This window comes from Orbicella faveolata, unplaced genomic scaffold (assembly GCF_042242905.1).
Source record: "Orbicella faveolata isolate gen_17 unplaced genomic scaffold, um_ofav_v1 contig_24, whole genome shotgun sequence".
Taxonomy (NCBI): domain Eukaryota; kingdom Metazoa; phylum Cnidaria; class Anthozoa; order Scleractinia; family Merulinidae; genus Orbicella; species Orbicella faveolata.
Window position 1 is genome coordinate 10,303,131 of NW_028301552.1, and position 19,693 is coordinate 10,322,823.

Genomic DNA, 19,693 nt, shown 5'->3' on the forward strand with positions numbered 1-19,693 from the left:
TTTTCTTTGCAATTGCTCTCCTTGAAATGATTTCACTATTAAAGGTATGAAAACGCTATTCAAGCATTGGAATACAGAATTAAATTTTACATACCTAAACACATGCTGCCGTCATAACTGTATCCCGACTGGTTGCATGAACAGTTGTACGAGCCTGCGTTGTTGACACAGTAGGCATTGGCCGGGCAGCTATGTGAGCCATTGCTACATTCATTCACGTCTTGGAATTAGAAAGAGGTGTTTGAGAAAAAAAAAAGTATTTATACTAATTCAGTTTATTGGGTGCTTAAATTCATAACCAAAAAGGTAAGCAGTTGTGTATGCCATCAGCTGGAATTCAAAGATCTAGTCCAATTAAAGCAATTGAAGGACCGTGATGACCCGTCACTACTGCAATTCTGAAAATTCATGAATAGTCAGGTGCATGAAGCAAAGCATTTGGAAATTTTGTTACACGCCCTAAATAAAATGCTGTTAATTACTTTATGTCAGGTTTTCACAAAAAAAAGATATATATTACTACTCTATCGTTTACTGCAAAACAAATCTAACTACTAAGACAATGCTAGTGTAAGAAATATAAGAATTTTGCCTGAAGTTAGCGGAAGTCTAACCAATGACTAAGGAACTAAAAATTGAAACTGTAACCATATTGCAAAAAGAGAAAGTCAGAAAAAAAAAAACACTAGCAAAGTTAAACAAGAGAGTCACAAAGTACATAGAAAGCAATTTAAATCTAGATTATGATCTAAAACCAACGTGGTGTCCAGAATAGTTTTTCTAGAAGTCCTTTTGACAACATGTGTATTTCAAGCTAGCAACACTTACCTTCACACAGGGGTGGATCACCAACGAAGCCATCGCTGCATATACACGAAAAACCAGTACTCGAGTTGACGCAATGTGCTGGAAATTCGCAATTTGTCATTTGTGGATCAGAACTGCAAAACGTGATCCCTTGGGTGTGGACTAGAGAAAAGTAAGTAATACATAAGATTCTAATTCTACATCAGCCTCAAGCTCATGGGTATGAAATAATTCATCGCTATTTATGTCAAACCTTTGCTAATTGTTCATTTTTCAACTCATTTAGACTAATTTAAAGACTATCTTTTTTCATTGACATTGGAGGAGCAATACTGTCTAACTTGTTTAAGTCTCCGGGAAGGTCACAATTATACTTTAGTGTATCTTTCAGGTTGTTATTACTTGTGGAAGATCCATTGTTTATTTACAATAATCTGTTAAAAACAAACAAACCGGTTTTCCCCTTTACCCAAACAATTAGTTCGTACCTCCAGGATTGAGTTTCTCTGCCAGTAGCATAAATAAAAGCATAAGAACAGCGAGGAAAGTAACGAAAGTGTTTAAGTATAGCACATGAAAAAGAACGTACACCATAATTTTTGGTATATCGTCCAACCACTAACTTAGGGATAGACGCAAAAAAAGCAAGAGAAAGGCATGCAAAAGATTTTCCATTCCTCTTATGCTTCAGCTTATTCTCCTTTCCCTACTCCTAGTCTTTCTCCTGCTCCTGTTTCCACTCTTTTTCCTGCAACTGATTTTCCTCGTAGTTTAGCCCAGGCTCCTGGTCTTGCTCCTACGTCTGCTCCTACTCCTACTGAACTTCTGCTCGAGTTCCTACTACTACTACTGCTGCTACTACTATCGCCACCACCACCACCACCACCACTACTACTACTACTACTACTACTACTACTGCTGCTGCTGCTGCTACTACTACTACTACTACTACTACTACTGCTACTGCTACTACTGCTACTGCTACTGCTGCTACTGCTACTGCTGCTGCTGCTACTGCTACTGCTACTGCTGCTGCTGCTACTGCTACTGCTGCTACTGCTACTGCTACTACTGCTACTATTACTACTACTAGCAATCTTGTGAGCCTAAAAAACAACCTTACAGGTTAATAATTTGTGGGCAATACAAAATTAATAGCTCACGAGCGTCGACGCATGATGTCTTGGAAATTGAGTCGGCCTTTGCTACCAAATCGTTGAATTCAGTGGCTTGAAATATATGGTTATCTTCCTCAGTAACAGCCTTCATCGCTGTCATGTTAATATTACTCCCAATAGTAACAGCATAGATGCGAGCTGCTTTGGAACGGAGGAACTGTACTGTATCATTTATTGGAATGTAAGGTGGATTCATATCAGGCCATCGACTTTGTATCCCATCAGTCAACAATATGACTAGTTTCTGAGTATCGTTCGAGACTTCTAATGAAAAATACTCATCGTAGGCCAGACGAAGTGCGAGGTCAATACGGGTAATCCCCCTGACATACGGGATATTGTCCACCGCAGAAGCAAACGATAGCGTTGTGTTCTTCGAGCCTAGCGGAACTTTGTTAGATGCTCGACTGCTAAATACAATAACAGCAGCTTGGCTGGTTCTCCCTAGTTCGTATCTGCTTGCCACAATCTTAATGAATTCTTTTTCTTTTACGTAGTTGTCTTTTCCAACACTCCCTGATGCGTCGAGTAAAAAGATTAGGTCCAGTGGTGCTTGGCATTTTTCTGGCGCTGAGGAAAAGAAGTGGAAAAGAGCATTTGTTCAGGGTCAAAGGACGAAGAGGAATTCGTCCCTAAACAGTAACCCAGTTAGGCTTTGATCCACACACGATGAGTGCGTCCGCCTGTTGGGCAAAACTACACACGACTGTTTTTACTTTATACCTCACATGATACCTACCTATACATACCGTGCCATTACCAGTGTACCCGGACACACAAGTACAGGTATAGTCTCCATCATAGTTGGTACAATACGCGTCTTTGTGACAAGCTTGGCATTCGTTGATGTCTATTTAAATGTAATTTAGAAGAAAGAAAATTTCACAGGAGTCATTGAAATTTCAATCAAGTACTTAGTATTCTGTGGTCCGTATATGCACTGCAATTGGACCACTTAGCTCATTGGATACATTTAAAATATTAAATATCCACGAGAAGGAGTTTAAAACGGCAAAAATATAGCAGATAGCAGCCAATAAAAAATGTGAACAGCCTCATATTTTGCGCCAAGAATGGTTTCCTACTTCTGATAACTCGTTTACCGTGTATCGTTGAGTAGGATACCAGGCATGTAGTTGTGCAAATTTTGGCAAATAGCTTGTTCACTCGTTAAGTTAAACCAAGAATTAAAATTTCCTCCATTTTTGGTATCTTCAAAGGAAAATCCTTTTCGTCGAGTTATTTTGGTAGCGGTGAAACGATGATAACACATCCCCGCGCGCCATGAAAGTTTATTTTTAATCTATTTTAAGCTTCACGTCGCGCTGTGAAAGTTAACCTCGGCCCCATGATCGCGCAGCCCATGTCCAACGATCATCGCGTCGCGTCCATCTAAATCTGACATTCTAAACCTGACGAAATAAAAAATAATTTGTTTTGAGCTACGGCACTGTTTACATCGCGGAATGTATCTTTGGAAACCATTCTAGAAGCGCTGGGAAGGGAAATTATCTTCTTCGCGTCATTCCCTTGCATAATTGATTAACGCGACTTAATTTAACTTGTTGAGGAAAGTTAGGCGCCAAGGCTCGTATTCTAACCCACTCGAAAGTCGTTTTTCGAAAAGAACTGAACGGATTAAAGCGAAAAACATCTCTTTCGAAAGGTTTTTCAAAGCGCAGGACAGCTAAAATATTTGTTTCCCGCTTGTAAGAATTTATCCGAAACTACCACTGTTTGGATCGAAAAAGGTCTATTTGAGTAGCATGTTCAAAGCGCTGGTTAGCAAAGTTATCTTCTCTGTGCTGATATCCGAAGTTTACTTCGAAAATAAATCTTGATATTTCTCTGCATGACTGATTCACCTGAGGCGCCATGGCTCACTGCTGACAAGAATTGGTTTCTAACACGCTCAAGAGTCGATTCTCGAAAAGTACTGAACGGTTTGAAGCGGAAAAGATATCTTTCTCCTTCTCTTACGAATTGCGCTCCGAAAGTCCAGGTGCAAGTTTTTCATGTCATTTGCATATTTACTTAACAAAACCAAGCCGTAAAGTTTATGATGACATTTAAACTGACCAATCAAGTATCTTTTCTCAAATAGACACGGCCTAAAACTGACCACGCGCTAAAATTACTTTGGAAAAATTATCATTGGAAGATCCCTAATGTGAAAAACAACCCGCACGACTGGCATGCTAGTGTTTGCATAGCAGCCTGATCCTCAGGTTGACGCTCAACTTTATCCATTTATTCGGCATTTTTCTTCCTTGTTTTACTCTTGTAATTTAGATTTTTAGCTATGTAAACTTAATTGAAATGAAATGGATATCAAATTTTTCAAAATGAATTCCAGCACAAACAAATTATCTACAAACAAATTCTCCCAGCGATTTATATTGAGATAACGTACGCATATCAGAAGAAAGTATCTGTGTGTTTCTGGTTTCAAATCCCAGACATAGACCGAAGATTAAAAATATCGACATGCTACAATTACTGGCTGGAAAGTAATGATGCCTTCTCTCTTCCCACAGGCTAAACACGCTGTGCATGCTTCCCTAGATTTAATGGTCAGCGGACAGAACATTGATGGTTGGCATGGTGGGACCAAACATATCTACGCTACGTTTGGCGCGGAAAAGCTGACAGAGTTGTAAATACTTAAAGGAATTATTCATGCAGGACTAAGTTTGTGTTCACAAGGTAGACTGAACTTGGTGTTTGTGTTAATGGTTTTCTCCTTCTATTGTTCGGAAACGAAAGACGGTAGCAATTCTCATTCATATTTAAAAAGAATTTCATTGCCACCAACGCAGCGGAAGTCGCAATTAAGTGTCAGCGTTGAATGGTCTTCGGAAGACTCGTCCGGCACGTCATTTAAAGTATAGTAAGACTGCTTACTCGTTCTGAGGTTTTGCATAGAGAAGTGGCTTTAGAGGAAAACAAACCTTGTCGATAGAGAATTCTTTTTTTTGCGAATTATATATTGATGTGATGAGTAACAATAAAACATGATGAATGTCTTCATTAGCTGGTGACAATTCATTAAATATCAAGAGATGCACCGTCATGAAACCAATTTGGTGAAATGTGTCATTTTAATATGAAGTGCTAAAGGCAGGAAGTTTAAAAATTTCTGTTTGTCAGTTTATCTCATCGGGCGTCAAGACAACTGTGCATACATGGCTTATTTTGTAGCGTTATCCCTTGGGTCCGGACCCTAAAATTTGGTCAGAGTCAGTTCTTTGTCTTCTCTTAACTTACTATCAACCCTTTAATCACTATCAAGTTCGCGTTTAACGTTCCTCTCATATTTCCGTAGAAATTACAATTTTAATTTTGTGCGTATTAACATTTGACAGAAAAAAGTATTCGTAAGATAGGGGGAAAAAGTATTGTAAAAATAAAAAAGCCAGTCTCCGTGAAGGCTTTCGCACAAAAAGTGGCGCGTATTTCGCTTCTCTTTATCGATACTGAGCTTGAAACTATTGCTGAAACGTAGGCCAATCAGGTTTTGATTTCTTTGCTGAGCAGCAACCAAGGCTCGACGAAACTTAAGATTAGAATTTCATAATCCCACTACGTTGAAATACGATAAAAGTTCCTGGTACTACGCAAGCTATTTGCAGGATTAATTATAGCCCTTTTAAGCGAACGCCGGACACTAGGAAATCGTTGCAGTTATGGCTTCGTTCTTACGTTATCCCTTGGTCAGACTTTCAAATTTGGTCAGACTCGGTTCGAAGTCTTCTCTCAACTTACAATATCAACTCTGAAATCAGTATCACATTCACATTTAACGTTCCTCAGTCGCCTCCTGAAAGTTTCGCCTCCCACGATCGATATGTGTTCTGATGTTTTCCCCGAATTAATTCCATAAACGCTAGAGCGGATACCCTCATTGGACTAGCATAGCAGGCCCTCGTTCTTTTTCGAAGTAAGCTACTGCGAGTCTTTCGAATTTTTTCCATGCAAAGAAGTGGCATTAGCAAGACGTTGTATTTTAATTGATGCTTTGTAATAATTCCATAGCTTTCGAGCCTGGCGAGAAAGACATCCTATCGAATAATACAATTTCCGCTTAAAAAATTATCATTTCCAGAAGCTTGCAATAGAAGTTTCTATTATTATGTGAAAATCTCTTTTAATGTTTTCTCAAAGCGATTTTACCGTATTTTATTTCCTATCAAGATTCAAAAATGTAAATTTCAGCCTTGGGTATATCCTTACCTTGCTGAATTTAGTTTTCAATTGAAAACGGAACTTCTGTTATACAGATAACTTCAAACTCGATTGATAAAGTCGATAGTCGAAGTTACTTCAGTCAAAGCATCAATTTTTCCACTGTCCCTTCTTTGAATGGCCGGGGGATGCATTTTAGTAGCGACTGGCACTTTTACGCGAGAAGAATTATGACAAAATGAAGACCTAGATTTAGCTCGCGTTAACTCTACTAGGAGAGTTAGTTTGTGGTCTACGTGCAACGTTGTTGGTACTGTAGACGAATCACCTTCCCTCCAAGTAAACGTTGAAGTGTGGCTTCCTTCTGCCAAACGTAACTCCGTGACGTTTGACTCGAGAACGCTTATCGATTGCTCAAAGAGGAATCGCTATGCTACAGGGCAAGGTTGTTTAATTAAGATAGCTATACTTTTGGTCATCTTTGTCGATTTATTGGGGACGAAATTCGAAAGTTGGAGCGAGTGTCCTGCTGCTTGTTTCGTTAGGCAAGACACTTTATTCTATTTATTCTATAGCAGGTGTCTTTGAAATAGAAAAGGGATTAACAATAATTAACACTTTATCTCCCTCCTGCGTTAAAACAGCTAACAAGAGAGTCCGCCGAGGGCGTCTGAGAGATTTTATCTGAGTAGATAGCATTGATAATTTTCCTGGTCAGAATTAACAGAAAACAAAGCATGCTCTTGTACATAGGGGATTGTCCTTTGTCATTTCTATGTAACTTGACTTTAAACTGCACTGAACAAAACAGCTGCATGCATGTCTTCGAGCATCGGAGTTAAACATCATGTAGTAGAGATCAAGATCAATAAACATCTAGGTTCTAACCTGAAGAACAATGAGTCTTCGTTGTCAGAGTAGACAGCAAGATGAAAACACAACAGAAGGAAACGGTAGGCATGATAAATCCCTAACTCAAGGAAGTTTGGTAAATTGCCATGTTTCAAAGAAAACGGTATGCAAAACATAAGTGGCAATTTTTACCTCCTTCGTGAATTAGGTTCCACTTACGTAGGTTTCAAATACCGTGGGCAATAATTATCAGTTGACTGACAATGTTTTACATCTCATTGGTAATTTAGACAAAGAGCTGTGTAGTGTCGTGGCTGGTAAGTTAAACAAAGCGAAAATGAATATCGTTGTAAACTGGAAATAATTCATTAAATATTAACAGATGTACCGTTATTCAACATTTTTTTTTTAAATGTGTTATTACGAGTGAATGTTGGTAAGAGTCGAAGAAAATTCAAAAAATGTGTCAACAAGGACAAAAAAATACGGTAGTGTCTGATAATTTGACAAAAGCGACTTCGAAAACAGTTCTCCTGAGTTACGTTTTCGTTTTAGTGGGATCTTGAGAATCTTAATATTTATGAACAACGATGAAACTTGCATAAAATTACAACTTCCGCACCTTTGAAACGTATTCCATTCTTTTATTTTTAATTCCACACAAAGAACACTACTTACACAGCGATACTTACATTACCTCTAGATATATGACAATATGAAATTGCAAGGAATACTGTACTTACATTACGTTACGTTACGTTACGTGCATAACGGCATGACAGTTTTTCGTCTGTAACGAAGCAATTTTGGGGTATTTTTATTTGCAAAGCAAGTTCACGCAGCATTCCTCTTTAAAAATAACAACTTTGTAAGTCATCAGCTCAGAAAATTTAAATTAGGACTTCGTTCCAATCAACCGATTTAAATTGCAGTGAAGTCGCTGGTGCGTGATATAGATGAGGGCTCAAGTGTGACTTACATGAAACTTTTGAAAGCGTTCATGCAAAATGTCTTCTAGATCCCACAAATATGAAGTCATAAAACATAATAAACAATGGATGAACTATGAAAATATCAGAAGATTTGACGCACGAACTTTCATCTTTTTGACCTGCTAGATTGGGCTTATGTTAGACTTTTTACTCAAAGCGGAAATTGTATATCTATTTATTCCAGCCTCAATTTGTTCATGATGAACTTCACATTAAAATAATAACATATTTTGAATGAGGAAGGACCAATGAATGCAAATTAACATCACAGCAACTTAAATGTAGTAGCGATATGAAATTAAGCGTAAAATTTCGCGTTCTCGCAAAGCGAAATCTAAGTTTCCGGTACTATAAGAGTGCAGTAGTTTTTCAAGGATCTCAGCCTTTATATTGAATATTTCCAAAATCCTGACCTATTATCCTTTAGTTAGTCTCCTTGGTCTACAACCTCACGAAGTTTAGGCAAAATGAATGTTTTGACCGTGGCCACGATTTATAGCTATTTACTGACATTTACACCTAAAACAAATCATAGTTAATAGAGGGAAATGGTTAGGAGGGCCTGGAAACGTTTATGTTGGAAGGACCTTGATCCAGCACATCTTTTGTTTTGTACTCATTGAAGCTTATTGACTCTGCATGAATTGCATAATCGCAATACTTCTATCGGTTAGTTGTATGAGCATGCGTAACCACCTTTTGTATTTTGTTAGGTTTCGTGCAGGGTCAACCCCCAAAATAGGAAACAAAAACATACAACAAAGAACTTTGCCAAGTTTCCTATCCATATCCCTGAATTAAGTATGTACAAATGTATGAAGTGCTAGACGTGATGTTCATAGATTTCAGCTCGTCAATTATCCGTCTGGAAAGGAGGATATATGTATCGCCATGGCGTATTTTGCCGTCATCTCTTGGCCAGACCTTGAAATTTGGTCATAGTCGTTTCTCGATCTTCTCTCGACTTCTAATCAACCCTGAAATCACTGTCACATTCACTTTTACAGTCAACGTTCCTCTCAGAGTTCCGTAGCCTGCTAAACGCTCGGGCAGATACCCCAGGTCCAGGCCATCACGCTTTTGCAAAGTGAATTATTGCAAATGATATCGGATTTTTGAACTCTTCTAAATTCCAAATTGGACAAGTTGCATTTTGTGGAACGTTGTGTAATTTGGCTCTTTTTGTTTGTTGTTTGTTTGTTTGTTTTTTCGCTTGTCATAGGTCTACAGCTTTCGAGTCTGTTTGGTGAGTAAGACATGGTACCGATAGTTGGTATGGTGTGATCGTCTGGGTGAGGGTAGTTCCGCAGCTGTACGACGTCATCATTTACTCTTGTTTAGATTTAGATAAAAGTCAAAGATCAATTAGGATGATTGAGTAGTGCTGCCGCTGCAGTATCGTTCAAAATGATTCACAGTTGCAATGCACGACATTTAGATGAGATAACTTCACTTTCGCTACGTTTACCAGAACCATGCCTCACATCAATGTCCTGTTTAATTGGAGCCAAAGTGACCCGCCAGCCAACAAGCGTTGCTCGCTGACTGCAACCAAACCCTCTTAATAGATTTAACACGAAATAAATTTAAGACATCCATTTTTGCATAATTTCTCTCACGGCTTAGAAGTACATCCCGGCCGTTCAAAGAAACAATGTTATGCTTTGAAGCAACCTCCGACTATCAACGATATCAATCGAGGTAATCTGAAGGGAAAAAATCCGTTTTCCTTTGAAAATAAGTTATACCCAAGACTGGAATTTACTGAAAAACACGTTTTTACGCGTTGATCGAAAAAAAAAATCACTTTATTATACCTTTGAAAAACTTTGTATAAGAATGTCATATAAAAATAGAGCTTCTGAAAATATTAATTTTTGACACGGAAAATTGTATGGTTCGGTACCATGTAACAGTAAATGGCTAGAACCCAGGAGTATCAGTAATTCGTATAGTGTGATCGTCCGGGTGAGGGTAATACTGAAAAGAACTGTTGTTGGTGACTGACGCGAAAGTCATCTTCAGAGTCAAGTGAATAGTGTTTGTCAGTCGATAATGTTGTAAGTGTGGTCTGTTGAACGTGATTGGTCAATTTAGCCATGATGGTATTGGCTGAAAGACTCGTGTTAAGTTTGTCATCAGCTTTTGGTCGATTTCGATCCGTCTATTGTTAGTCAAATTGGTCGGTTTTTGATCCGTCTATTGCTAATCAAATTAAGTCGGTCTGTTAGAAGTCCGTTTGTCGGTTTCGTTTCCCTCGTGGATAAGTCGTTTGTAAGGCGCCGGTAGTTGTTGACCTCTGTTAAGAGGCGTTTGTTGAAATCTCGAGGTCACTTCTCGAAGTTACTTCGAACTGAGATGAACCTATATCGTTTGCATCTTTATTGTGCCATTGACCAATCATTGCCAGTAAATTGTACTAAGTATCTCTTTAAACTGGGATATTGCTGCATCGGCCTATAGCGCGTCTTAAAGGCGTTTCCATACACGTTTTGAATATGTACTGCACCATCTTCAAGGAAATGATTGGCGCTGGCCGGATATCTAACCTTGCTCGGTAGGTAGACTTCACAATATGAAATAGGGGAAATGGGGGAATATGTCATTTAGGTATTTAAAAGGGCCTTTAATTAACATATTTCGAAAAGACAAAGACAAGGTAATGCTCGATGTTCTCCAGTAGCGAAGAAAATGACAGAAATAAATAATTCCGTGACAAAAATAACAGGAACGCGAAGATATTTATTATGCGAATAAAATCCTGGATAACGTATTTTTAAACTCAAGTGGTTTAGTTACGGTAAATATTTTAAAAACCAGACACTACTGGCTGGCAATGAAGACGACTTCCTGAAAATCGCAGAAATTTATTACCAGGAAAAAAATCTCATAATTGTTTATGTCTATGTCTAACATTACTTTTGTGCTCTAATATTTATAAAGTAATAATATAATAAAAAAGAGGCACTATGATTAAAAATTTCAATATATACAACGAGAGCGTTTGCCTCTCATCGTTTCTACAACCTCAATGCTGTGTGAGTTACCACACTATTGTTTAGTTACACATACTCGAATTCTAAGAAGCGTATTTATATGTTTAGCACCTTCCTATCGTTTAAGAGAAAAGAAAAGGTGTTTCGTGTTTCTACAAAGTTACAGAAGCACGAGTCCAAGTTTGGGTGGGAGAACAAGAAATGCTGTGGGAACACGAGCCGACAGCAGGGTACGTTTTCAATTACATTATTCGCTCTCGATTTCTATCACAGGATAGGTGACGAGGGCGCAACCCGAGTCAACTACCTCGCATAGAAATCGAGAGCGAATAATCTACATGTAATTGTTTATTTTAAAACTTTATCACTGAACGTTCAAAACTTTATCTAAATACTCTTCACAGACACTTCGAAAACGCAAAGAAGCGGCCGCCAGTTAGTTAACAAACGCTTACCGCTACGCTACTCACTATCTGCAACTGAAAAGTGAGTAGTGTAGCCAATCAGAGAACGCCATTCGTAATAAAACGCAAGTTTGATACTAAAACTCGATAGAAACACAGAACTAGCACGAGCTGTTCATGCATGTAACGATGGCGCTAGCAAAGTAAATTTAAGTTTTAATGATCAAAGTAAACATTTTTTTTTTTCGTTGCAGTATTCTCTAAAAGAAATGGAAAACATGTTCCCTGCGTTTATATTAAGTTTTAGTGTAAATCTACTAGATAATAAGTTCAGTCGGGCACTCAAATAGCTTTAATGGCGGTTTGTTTGAAGGCCCACAAAAGGATTGGTAAGATGATAAAGGAGGTCGAGGAACTCAGAGTCCTCTTTTAGATGATCAGTCTCCATGTTTTGTGTTCTGCGAGTAAGAACGAGCAATCTCTTCTCCACTTTTTCCATTCTCTGTTCGGTACAGTGGATGATACTTTCAGAATTCAAACAAAATGGTTCTGCATTAGAACTGCACATGTTTGTAAAAGTTGTGTCGTCGCAGAATAGCTTGAATTCAGGTTTCCTTTTGCCCTCTCGGAACATGTCCATAAATCGCTCACCAATGAATCGGGCCATTTCAAACTGCTCTGCACTTTCCTCAACATGCGTCTTGGCGGCTGTATACGACTCATTTAGGACTGAAACTAACATATTCATGAGGAAAATAGTCATGGACAACATGAACAATAGAGCAAACGTTGGACCAATAAAGGGCTTGTCATTACGGAGGTCATCCAGCGGGACAGCTTTTCCTAAAAGAAATCCAAATTGCGAGATGACTGCCTGCAGATAGCTTGAGTAGTTAGGGACCGTGCCACCAAAAAGTGTCATCCCTGATATGACAAAAGCGTTGAAGACGATGAGAAAGACACCCACGTAAGACAATTGGTAGCCTACAGACTGGCGGAAAGATGAAAACAGGAAAATCACATAAGGGTTGAAGCGGATGAGATTCAAAAGCTTCAGTGTCACCATAAAAATGGCAACGGCGACCGCGGCATCTTCCCAGCTGGCCCAGTCTAAGGCTGAGTGAAAATGTATAATTTCATATGGATTAGCTTGGATTGCTTTAAGGCTCTTCAAGACACTCTTTGATCTCGTTATGTAGAACGCCACTGACGCTACAGAAGATAAAATCATTAAGAAGTTCACCATATTCCAAACAGACTTGAAAAATCCAAGGCGATGGTGGTAAAGGTGAATCAACATCATGATGAAGTAAAAAAGAACCATGGCCATGAAAACAAACTGACAAATGAGATAGAACATCAGAGCTCCTGACTCTGTGCTGTATAACTCGAGTGTATCAACCCTCTTTGCAGTGTAGGCAGCGCCAGTGGCGATCTTCTCGTAGAAGTAAGTAGCAACGCTGAACAAATTTGTATTAACATTGAACACCGCGAACTCCAGAATAACCGCTCGAGTCTGCCGATCAACCCAGCCACGTCCAAGTGTCTCGTTTAAGACGCCGAGGGCAGTGTCTTCATCATATCCCAAGATCGCAACATAGCCACCTCCTTCATATGAATTGTACGAGGCTTTTATTGGATCATTGTTTAGTTCTTCAGCTGTGTGGTAACGCCAAGGCTTCGGGCACATTTGCAGAGACTTTGGCCATGTTGTATTGTAGGGGAGAGATTTCCATCCCGGAAGATTCAGCGTTGTGGTGTCCTCGCCCTCGGGCGTATAATCGTAAAAGCAGTCTGAGATGATGTGAGAGAGCGATCTACAGGAACCTTGAACATTGAAAGGGGATAAACGTTACCGATTGGATAGATAGAAATGTTATCAAAGATAGGAAGTCTAACACTTCTACTAAAGCAATTTACGATTCTCTGGATCAGTCTCTTTACTACGCTTCTTGGAAAACTTCAACTAAATGTGACACTTTCAAGAATTTAGTTAAATCCCACTTTTTATCACTGATGTAATTACTCATTTAATCTAATTTAGTGTATTACTTAATTATACGACAGCTTTCCTTTGGAGAAATAAACATTCAGAAAAGCAAACCTTTGTTTGAGAGTTAGGTTAGCTGTTGCTCCCGAAATTTTGAAAACTTCAAACGTTTGTGGCTGGTTATGCACATTTGCATTTAATCTTTGTTGGTCATATGGAGACGACAAGGGCATTGTATGACAAAATGTCCTTCCTCTTTTCTCAGTTATGTAAGGCAAGAGTGATCAACAAACCGCTGTGCTCTCTTTTAAACCATAGGAAATTCGCTTTTATCTTTTCAACGCCCAAGTAAATAAGAGTTATATCCTTAGTCGCATTATAGCAACGATAACCACGGTGTAATTTCATTATTAATAGTTTATTCTTATAAAAAAATACTTATGGCTTACTGTTTTTGACTCTCAGCTGTCGCATCCAAGGCATGCCGATCAATATTGACATTTTGTTCGTGATATACATGTCATTTTTCTCTGTAAGACCATTGTACCAAGCTTGATTATAAACATTTGGAAGGAACTCTTGCCTTAGCCATCCCAACAGTGTGTGCGAGTCTTTCACCTAAAACGTAAACAAGAGTTTGGCTCAATAATAGTCGGAAATAACAAAGTGAACGTACACCACTCAGTTACTGGAACAATTTTCAGAAATTGCATTTGGAGTCCAATTTTTTTCGTGGACTTAAGAGCCACTGCCGCTAAATATGGAGAATCCGACGACAGGTCGGAAAGCTCGAATGTTCTTTTATTGCGTCAAAAAGACCCTTTGGGTGAATTAGTCTTTAAAGTCTTTAAACGGTCTTGTTCCGCAATATCTCACGTCTAAATTTATAAAGAGAAATGAATCAAGCTATTCTCTGAGGGACTCGGTAAACAAACTTGTTGTCCCCTTTCCAAGAACTAACTACATGAAAAATAGTTTTAGTTACAGCGACGCTACCCTTTGGAACAGCTTACCCTGTAACATTAGAGAGTCTGGTTCATTAAACAAATTTAAACGCCTTCTCTACCATAATTTTTAAACACGGCATTCATGGAAACCAGGATTTTTCTTAAGTGGCATATTAATGTAAGCTAATACAATGTTAGGATTTGGACTTTTAGTCATTATTATGTAATTTTTTCTACCTGATGTTTTTACCGTGTATAAATAATGATTAAAGATTAAAGATTAAAGAAAGATTATTTTCAGAAATATACATTAAATGTTCCAGCGAGTTCACATTTTTGTGAAATCTAGGGAAGTTCGAAATAGCACTCAATCAACCAACATGGCGGATGGAATTTATGCAAAATTGGACATTTTCAACAGGCCAGTACAGAAAGAACGGAACTAGCCTTAACTTCATATTCACACAGTTTGTAATTCACGCTTTGATCATTTCTCTGCTAAATCGGAGTTTTCGCCCGGTCGCCTAAAAATGGCACAATTGGTCAAAACGCCCTATGTAGTTTTCGTCAAGCGCGCTTAATTTTTACGAGTCAAACTAACCATTTACAGGAGGTACACCCATAGCACAGGCTTTTCTTTAGAACCTCTTATTTGTTGAGATATTGATACACTAGAAGAGTTATGACCCACCCACTAAAATTAAAATTAGTTGAAAATTGGCATGTAAATTCAATTGCGATATTTGTATTTTTCAAGCGGCCAAGAAGTAGACAAAACTTTCCTTCAAAATGATTTTTAACTTAGATTATCCTATTTGTTTATATACGATTGAGCATTATATTTGGCTTAATACCGTTTCACACGTTGTCAAAATGACGAGTTTTCTTTAAAATCATTACTTATAGGCTCTGAACGTTAAGTCTTACCAGATCAAACTTCGTGAAAGGATTTCTCATTGTAGTTGTCATTAAATAACGGCTTTCATTCTTGTTGCCATAGCAAACTATAGCCAAGAGAAACATAAATATTAGATGAATAACAATTTCCTTCACTATGTCTGTCATCTGCGCCTCTTTTTTGCTTCGGATTCGCATCTTTTCCAATAGGCTTTGCTTAAAGCGCTGTTTAGGATCATCACTAAGAAAATCGATGTCATTGTGATATGTATCACGTTCTTCACTCTCTTCTTCAGAATCTCTGCTTTTGTTTTTATTGTTTTTGCTGAAGAGCAAGGAAATTACGATGACTGCCAGCATAACCTTTGTTGGTTGTACAACGAAAATATCTTGCCCATTCGAAATCAAAATAGAGGCAAGCCACTGCTCGGCAACCTCTTTGCCCCACATTAGACTATAAAATAAAGTGAATGTTGCTGCAGTAAGAGTTGTAACAAAGCATAGAAACCAACCAATGTATACACAGAAATGAGGCAACATGCAGCCTGTGTCACTTATTTCATCCACGAGTCGTTGAGCGTGGTCAATGTCTTTATATTTGTCTCCCTTTTTACTTTCTGGTTTACTAGACTTAAACAGGAAGACAATTAGAATGTTAACAGGTGCGACTATCAGTCCACTTTGAACTCCCACGACAATCTGGTTCCAAGAAAACTTGAATGGCCCAATCTGTATAGCTCCATCTGAATCTCCACCAGTGTTATAGAACATGGCATTGGCAATCATGGCACTGAAGAGAACTGAAAGACAACACGAGGCTCTTTGTACTCGTGTGAAAGAACTACTGCAGGCTTTTCCAACAACTGAAACCCATAGATGACCGTCCGCAATCTTCCTTCCAAAGCGCGAACGTACCTGAGCTGAAAAGGAAGCAGTGCGTTTGTTGTCCACGGTGACTTCTATTTGTCCATCGTCTTTTTCCAACGCAAGCCATCGATTTATCGGGAACAGCCACTGTTCTTCAGTCTGCCTGTCTTTTATTACTATTGTCTCTACAAACCAAGATGGGTTATCTCCTGAATTGTCGTGTTCCAAAGTTATTTCCTTTAAAGAACCCAACGATTCATTTGTGATTAGGACAAACCCATTGACACTTCCTCGTGCACATATTTCACTTGATTCATCTTTACTTCGAAGTGGAATTAGCTTTAGTTCATTCACTTCTCCTTTGATGTTCAGAGTTACGTTGGCTGTTGTTCCGGAACGTTTCCAAACTCCAGTACTAATAACCATGTCGTAAAAATAGTTCCCTTCTTCAACGACAGTTACGTTCTTAGGAGGACAAATCTATAAAAAAAAATATATCGAAATCATTTTACACAGTAATCGGGGACTTCTATGGATGTATTTAAGTATATTTTGCGACCGAATATTGGATGGTCTAATCTAGAAGTTACTATATAAGTTAGTTATATTGTTAGCAAAGCGGCCCATGTTAATAATGTGTTCATGCAGTACATTTAAAGATGAGACCACTGGCGTACCTTATTTTCGTCTCTCTTGTCAGCTCTTCTTGCAAAGATTAACACAATGAAGTAGAGAAGAAAAGCGCTTGCAATTGTGACAATTACTGAAATGTTGCCAGTTTCACCAAGCCGCGTAAATTCAGTGAAAACTTTGTCGAAATCAATAGGATTAGGAGCTTGAATGAAGTTTCCACCAAAGGAAGTTAAATGATTGCAAAGGCACTTAAGATGGGTGGTGTTTGAACTAGCGTCAACCTAGAAGAAAAGCATTCTTTGTTGAGAGATGCGGTGTAAGATTGATAAAATGTTTCAATCCACTACCCTGGATATAAACATATGTCCTACACACCGACCCACTGAAAAGCTAAGTTCAAAGTGTTATAATGTTACAAAATACTGTTGAGAATAATAAGACAACAAGGCATATGTTGACGACAAAAAACTAGTAGACTTTTTAACACCACTCTTCCCCCTCTTTACAAATTGGCACAGTCGCTAAGTATCTAAAATATGACACAGGCTTGTAAAAGACACTAAGATATGAAACTGAATATAAATTACCCTGCAGCCATCAGAGGCCCACTTCTCTTTATCTTCAGACCAGTACAAACAACTTGATTGGGTGATACTGAAAGTATAGTTGACATCTGTCGAAGAATCATACTGGGGAATAACGGTTTTAGTAACTCCTTTTGGTGGCGGGTCTTTGACGCCAACACATGACCGCCTTTCACGTCCATGACCAAAACACGACCTCCGTCTTCTGGAATGTTCGTTGACATCTTTAACTCCTAGAAACAGCAGACCGATGTAAAGACGAATTGGCACAGAAGGCACCACTGTTAAAGAATTCTCTTCAAGAACACAGGATGTTCTGTTTTGTGTTTCACTTGTTTGGTTTCTACATGTTGACGTAACGGTGAAGTTATGGTCGAAGTCCTCAATCGTGGGTCTTTTTCCAAATTTGACAAATAATTCAATAACAATGCCTTCTTCCTGTACTCCGATTTTAATAGAAACGGGTACATCTGCCAGTTCTGCGTAATAACTACGGAAGGACATTTTGCTTGGCTTTAAGAAATAATGTTCCGTCCCGTTGCTGTTGTTTGTCGGTCGACTCGAAATCGGAATAACTATCTCAATATCACTATCTAGGTTTGATACATTAAACTTTTTCCCATTGCCACTTTGAAGATTGAGACTAGTTACAGTTGATTTGATCTTCTTGCTGCTGCTGTCCCAGGTAAAAGGATTGAACATAACAGCCTGCATCTGAAAAAAAAAAAAAAAAAAAAAACGCCGCAACGCTAGTATTGAAGATCATTTTAGTTGTTTGTTTGTTTGTTTGTTTGTTAAAACAAACCGACAGTATATAGAGTGTTTTTCTAGGATCCCTGTCCATGAACCCGCGTCTGTTACTTAGTCAGAGTAATGTAAATAACCGTCGATCCAGACTGTTAAAGGCGAGTGTGTATACCAAGAAATTACAAGAGCTCATTTCAGTATCACTTCGATGACTATCTGCGCTGGGCATTTCAAGCCTTAACCTTTTGTTGAAGCAAAGTCAGTGCAATGTTGATCTGACAAAGGGCTTACATGTACAATCGAGACATCGGCTTTCCCCTTCCCACTTGCTTCAAAAATTGTTAACTTTATCAACTTCAAGTTGAAAAAAATAAAGCAAATTAAAAATAAGTGGGCTTTGTTCTTTCAGTGCGTGGTCAAAGCAAAAAAAAATGATTTCTTCGTTTGAGATTTGGTTGGGAAAAGGCATTTTCGGATGGGCTTCTTTGTTGGAGGGGATATTTTCTGCAGGTTTTTCTAATCGGAATTTTAAGACAACGCATTTTTCGTTGAAACGCCAAAGAGGTTAGTGTTATGGCAAATATAAAGCGGTATGAATCTAACGGCGAGATGTCGAAAGCCAACGATATCCTCCTTACCTTTGCATTAATGACACCACCACCTATATTTCCAATGTTACTGGGTAGCTTAAATTTTGCAGGTCCTTCTTCTATACCCAGTCCCTTTACATCGTCAGCAGAGACCTTCTTTAGGGCAACCACCAAGTTCGCTGTTTTAATGGCTAAATCTTCAGACGGGACAAGGCGACCAAAAAACGCATCGCTCATGTTGCTCAGTTTTTCAGATGCCGTTTTTACGAACTGCAGAGAGAGGAATAATGTTCTTTACCAACTATTCTTCAAGTCAATGATTAATGCTTATAATGGAACTTACTTCGTCCGTACAATTTTGTATTTTGATTCGAAGTGTTGAAACAATAAATTAATTTCTATAGCATAAAGAGGCTAGTAGTGAGCAAGATAGCTGTGTCAGTGTAGCTCTTTTACAACTAACTTAATTCAGCTTACGTTTGGGGATGGTGGGCTGGAGTCTGAGTTTCCTGCGCCTGCTGCCGACTGAAGAACATTGGTTAGACATCCTGTAACACTCTGAGCGGTAAGCTCCATGACAGGAGAAAATGGTTCCTCTAAATCGTTAAGCGTATCAACTAGCATATTTGTTGTCTTATCTGTCATTTCCATCGTCGATTCCTAGAAAGGCAGAAGTACGTTCTCTCTCTTATACACGTTATCACCCTGTGGGGGTTTACAACACTATATCCCTGCCAATATTGGTCAAATTCTTCTATTGAGACAACTCTGAGTGAGAATTCCGTTATCATATCGTGTGAAACATTCCCAAGCCTCCGCATGCGACCTGATAAATTACCAAACCGCGCCTTCTTCCGCATTTACCGTATTTAAGAATGGAAGGAAGAGATGGGAAAATTAAAATTGCTTGGTTGACAAGAAGAGGACACAACCAAAATCTATGTTTTTTTCTTTCTTGTGGTCGCATAATTCACTTCTTGTCCTAATAATTACCTTTTTTGTTCTCCATGTGGGATAGAATTTA

The 19,693-nt window shown here is 38.6% G+C and overlaps 2 protein-coding genes across 2 annotated transcripts in view; both read right to left on the reverse strand.

Annotated features, from left to right (window-relative positions):
• Window positions 1–8: 8 nt before the first annotated feature.
• Window positions 9–7,222, reverse strand: LOC110060966 (matrilin-1-like). The gene is made up of 5 exons (XM_020767779.2): window positions 7,059–7,222; window positions 2,725–2,835; window positions 1,971–2,555; window positions 829–969; window positions 9–220 (listed from the first exon to the last, which is right to left on the reverse strand). The coding sequence occupies exons 1-5, from the start codon at window positions 7,129–7,131 to the stop codon at window positions 87–89; spliced, it is 1,044 nt and encodes a 347-aa protein (XP_020623438.2). The 5' UTR covers window positions 7,132–7,222; the 3' UTR covers window positions 9–86.
• Window positions 7,223–10,848: 3,626 nt separating this feature from the next.
• LOC110061010 (polycystin family receptor for egg jelly-like) overlaps window positions 10,849–19,693 on the reverse strand; it is a 353,714-nt gene continuing 344,869 nt past the window's right edge. The window contains exons 20-26 of the mRNA XM_089291705.1: window positions 19,147–19,329; window positions 18,718–18,939; window positions 17,336–18,046; window positions 16,793–17,029; window positions 15,279–16,595; window positions 13,854–14,022; window positions 10,849–13,241 (exon numbers count right to left, since the gene is read on the reverse strand). Of these exons, the coding sequence (XP_089147831.1) occupies window positions 11,767–13,241; window positions 13,854–14,022; window positions 15,279–16,595; window positions 16,793–17,029; window positions 17,336–18,046; window positions 18,718–18,939; window positions 19,147–19,329 (4,314 nt within the window). The 3' untranslated portion in view covers window positions 10,849–11,766. The remainder of the gene's footprint in view (window positions 13,242–13,853; window positions 14,023–15,278; window positions 16,596–16,792; window positions 17,030–17,335; window positions 18,047–18,717; window positions 18,940–19,146; window positions 19,330–19,693) is intronic.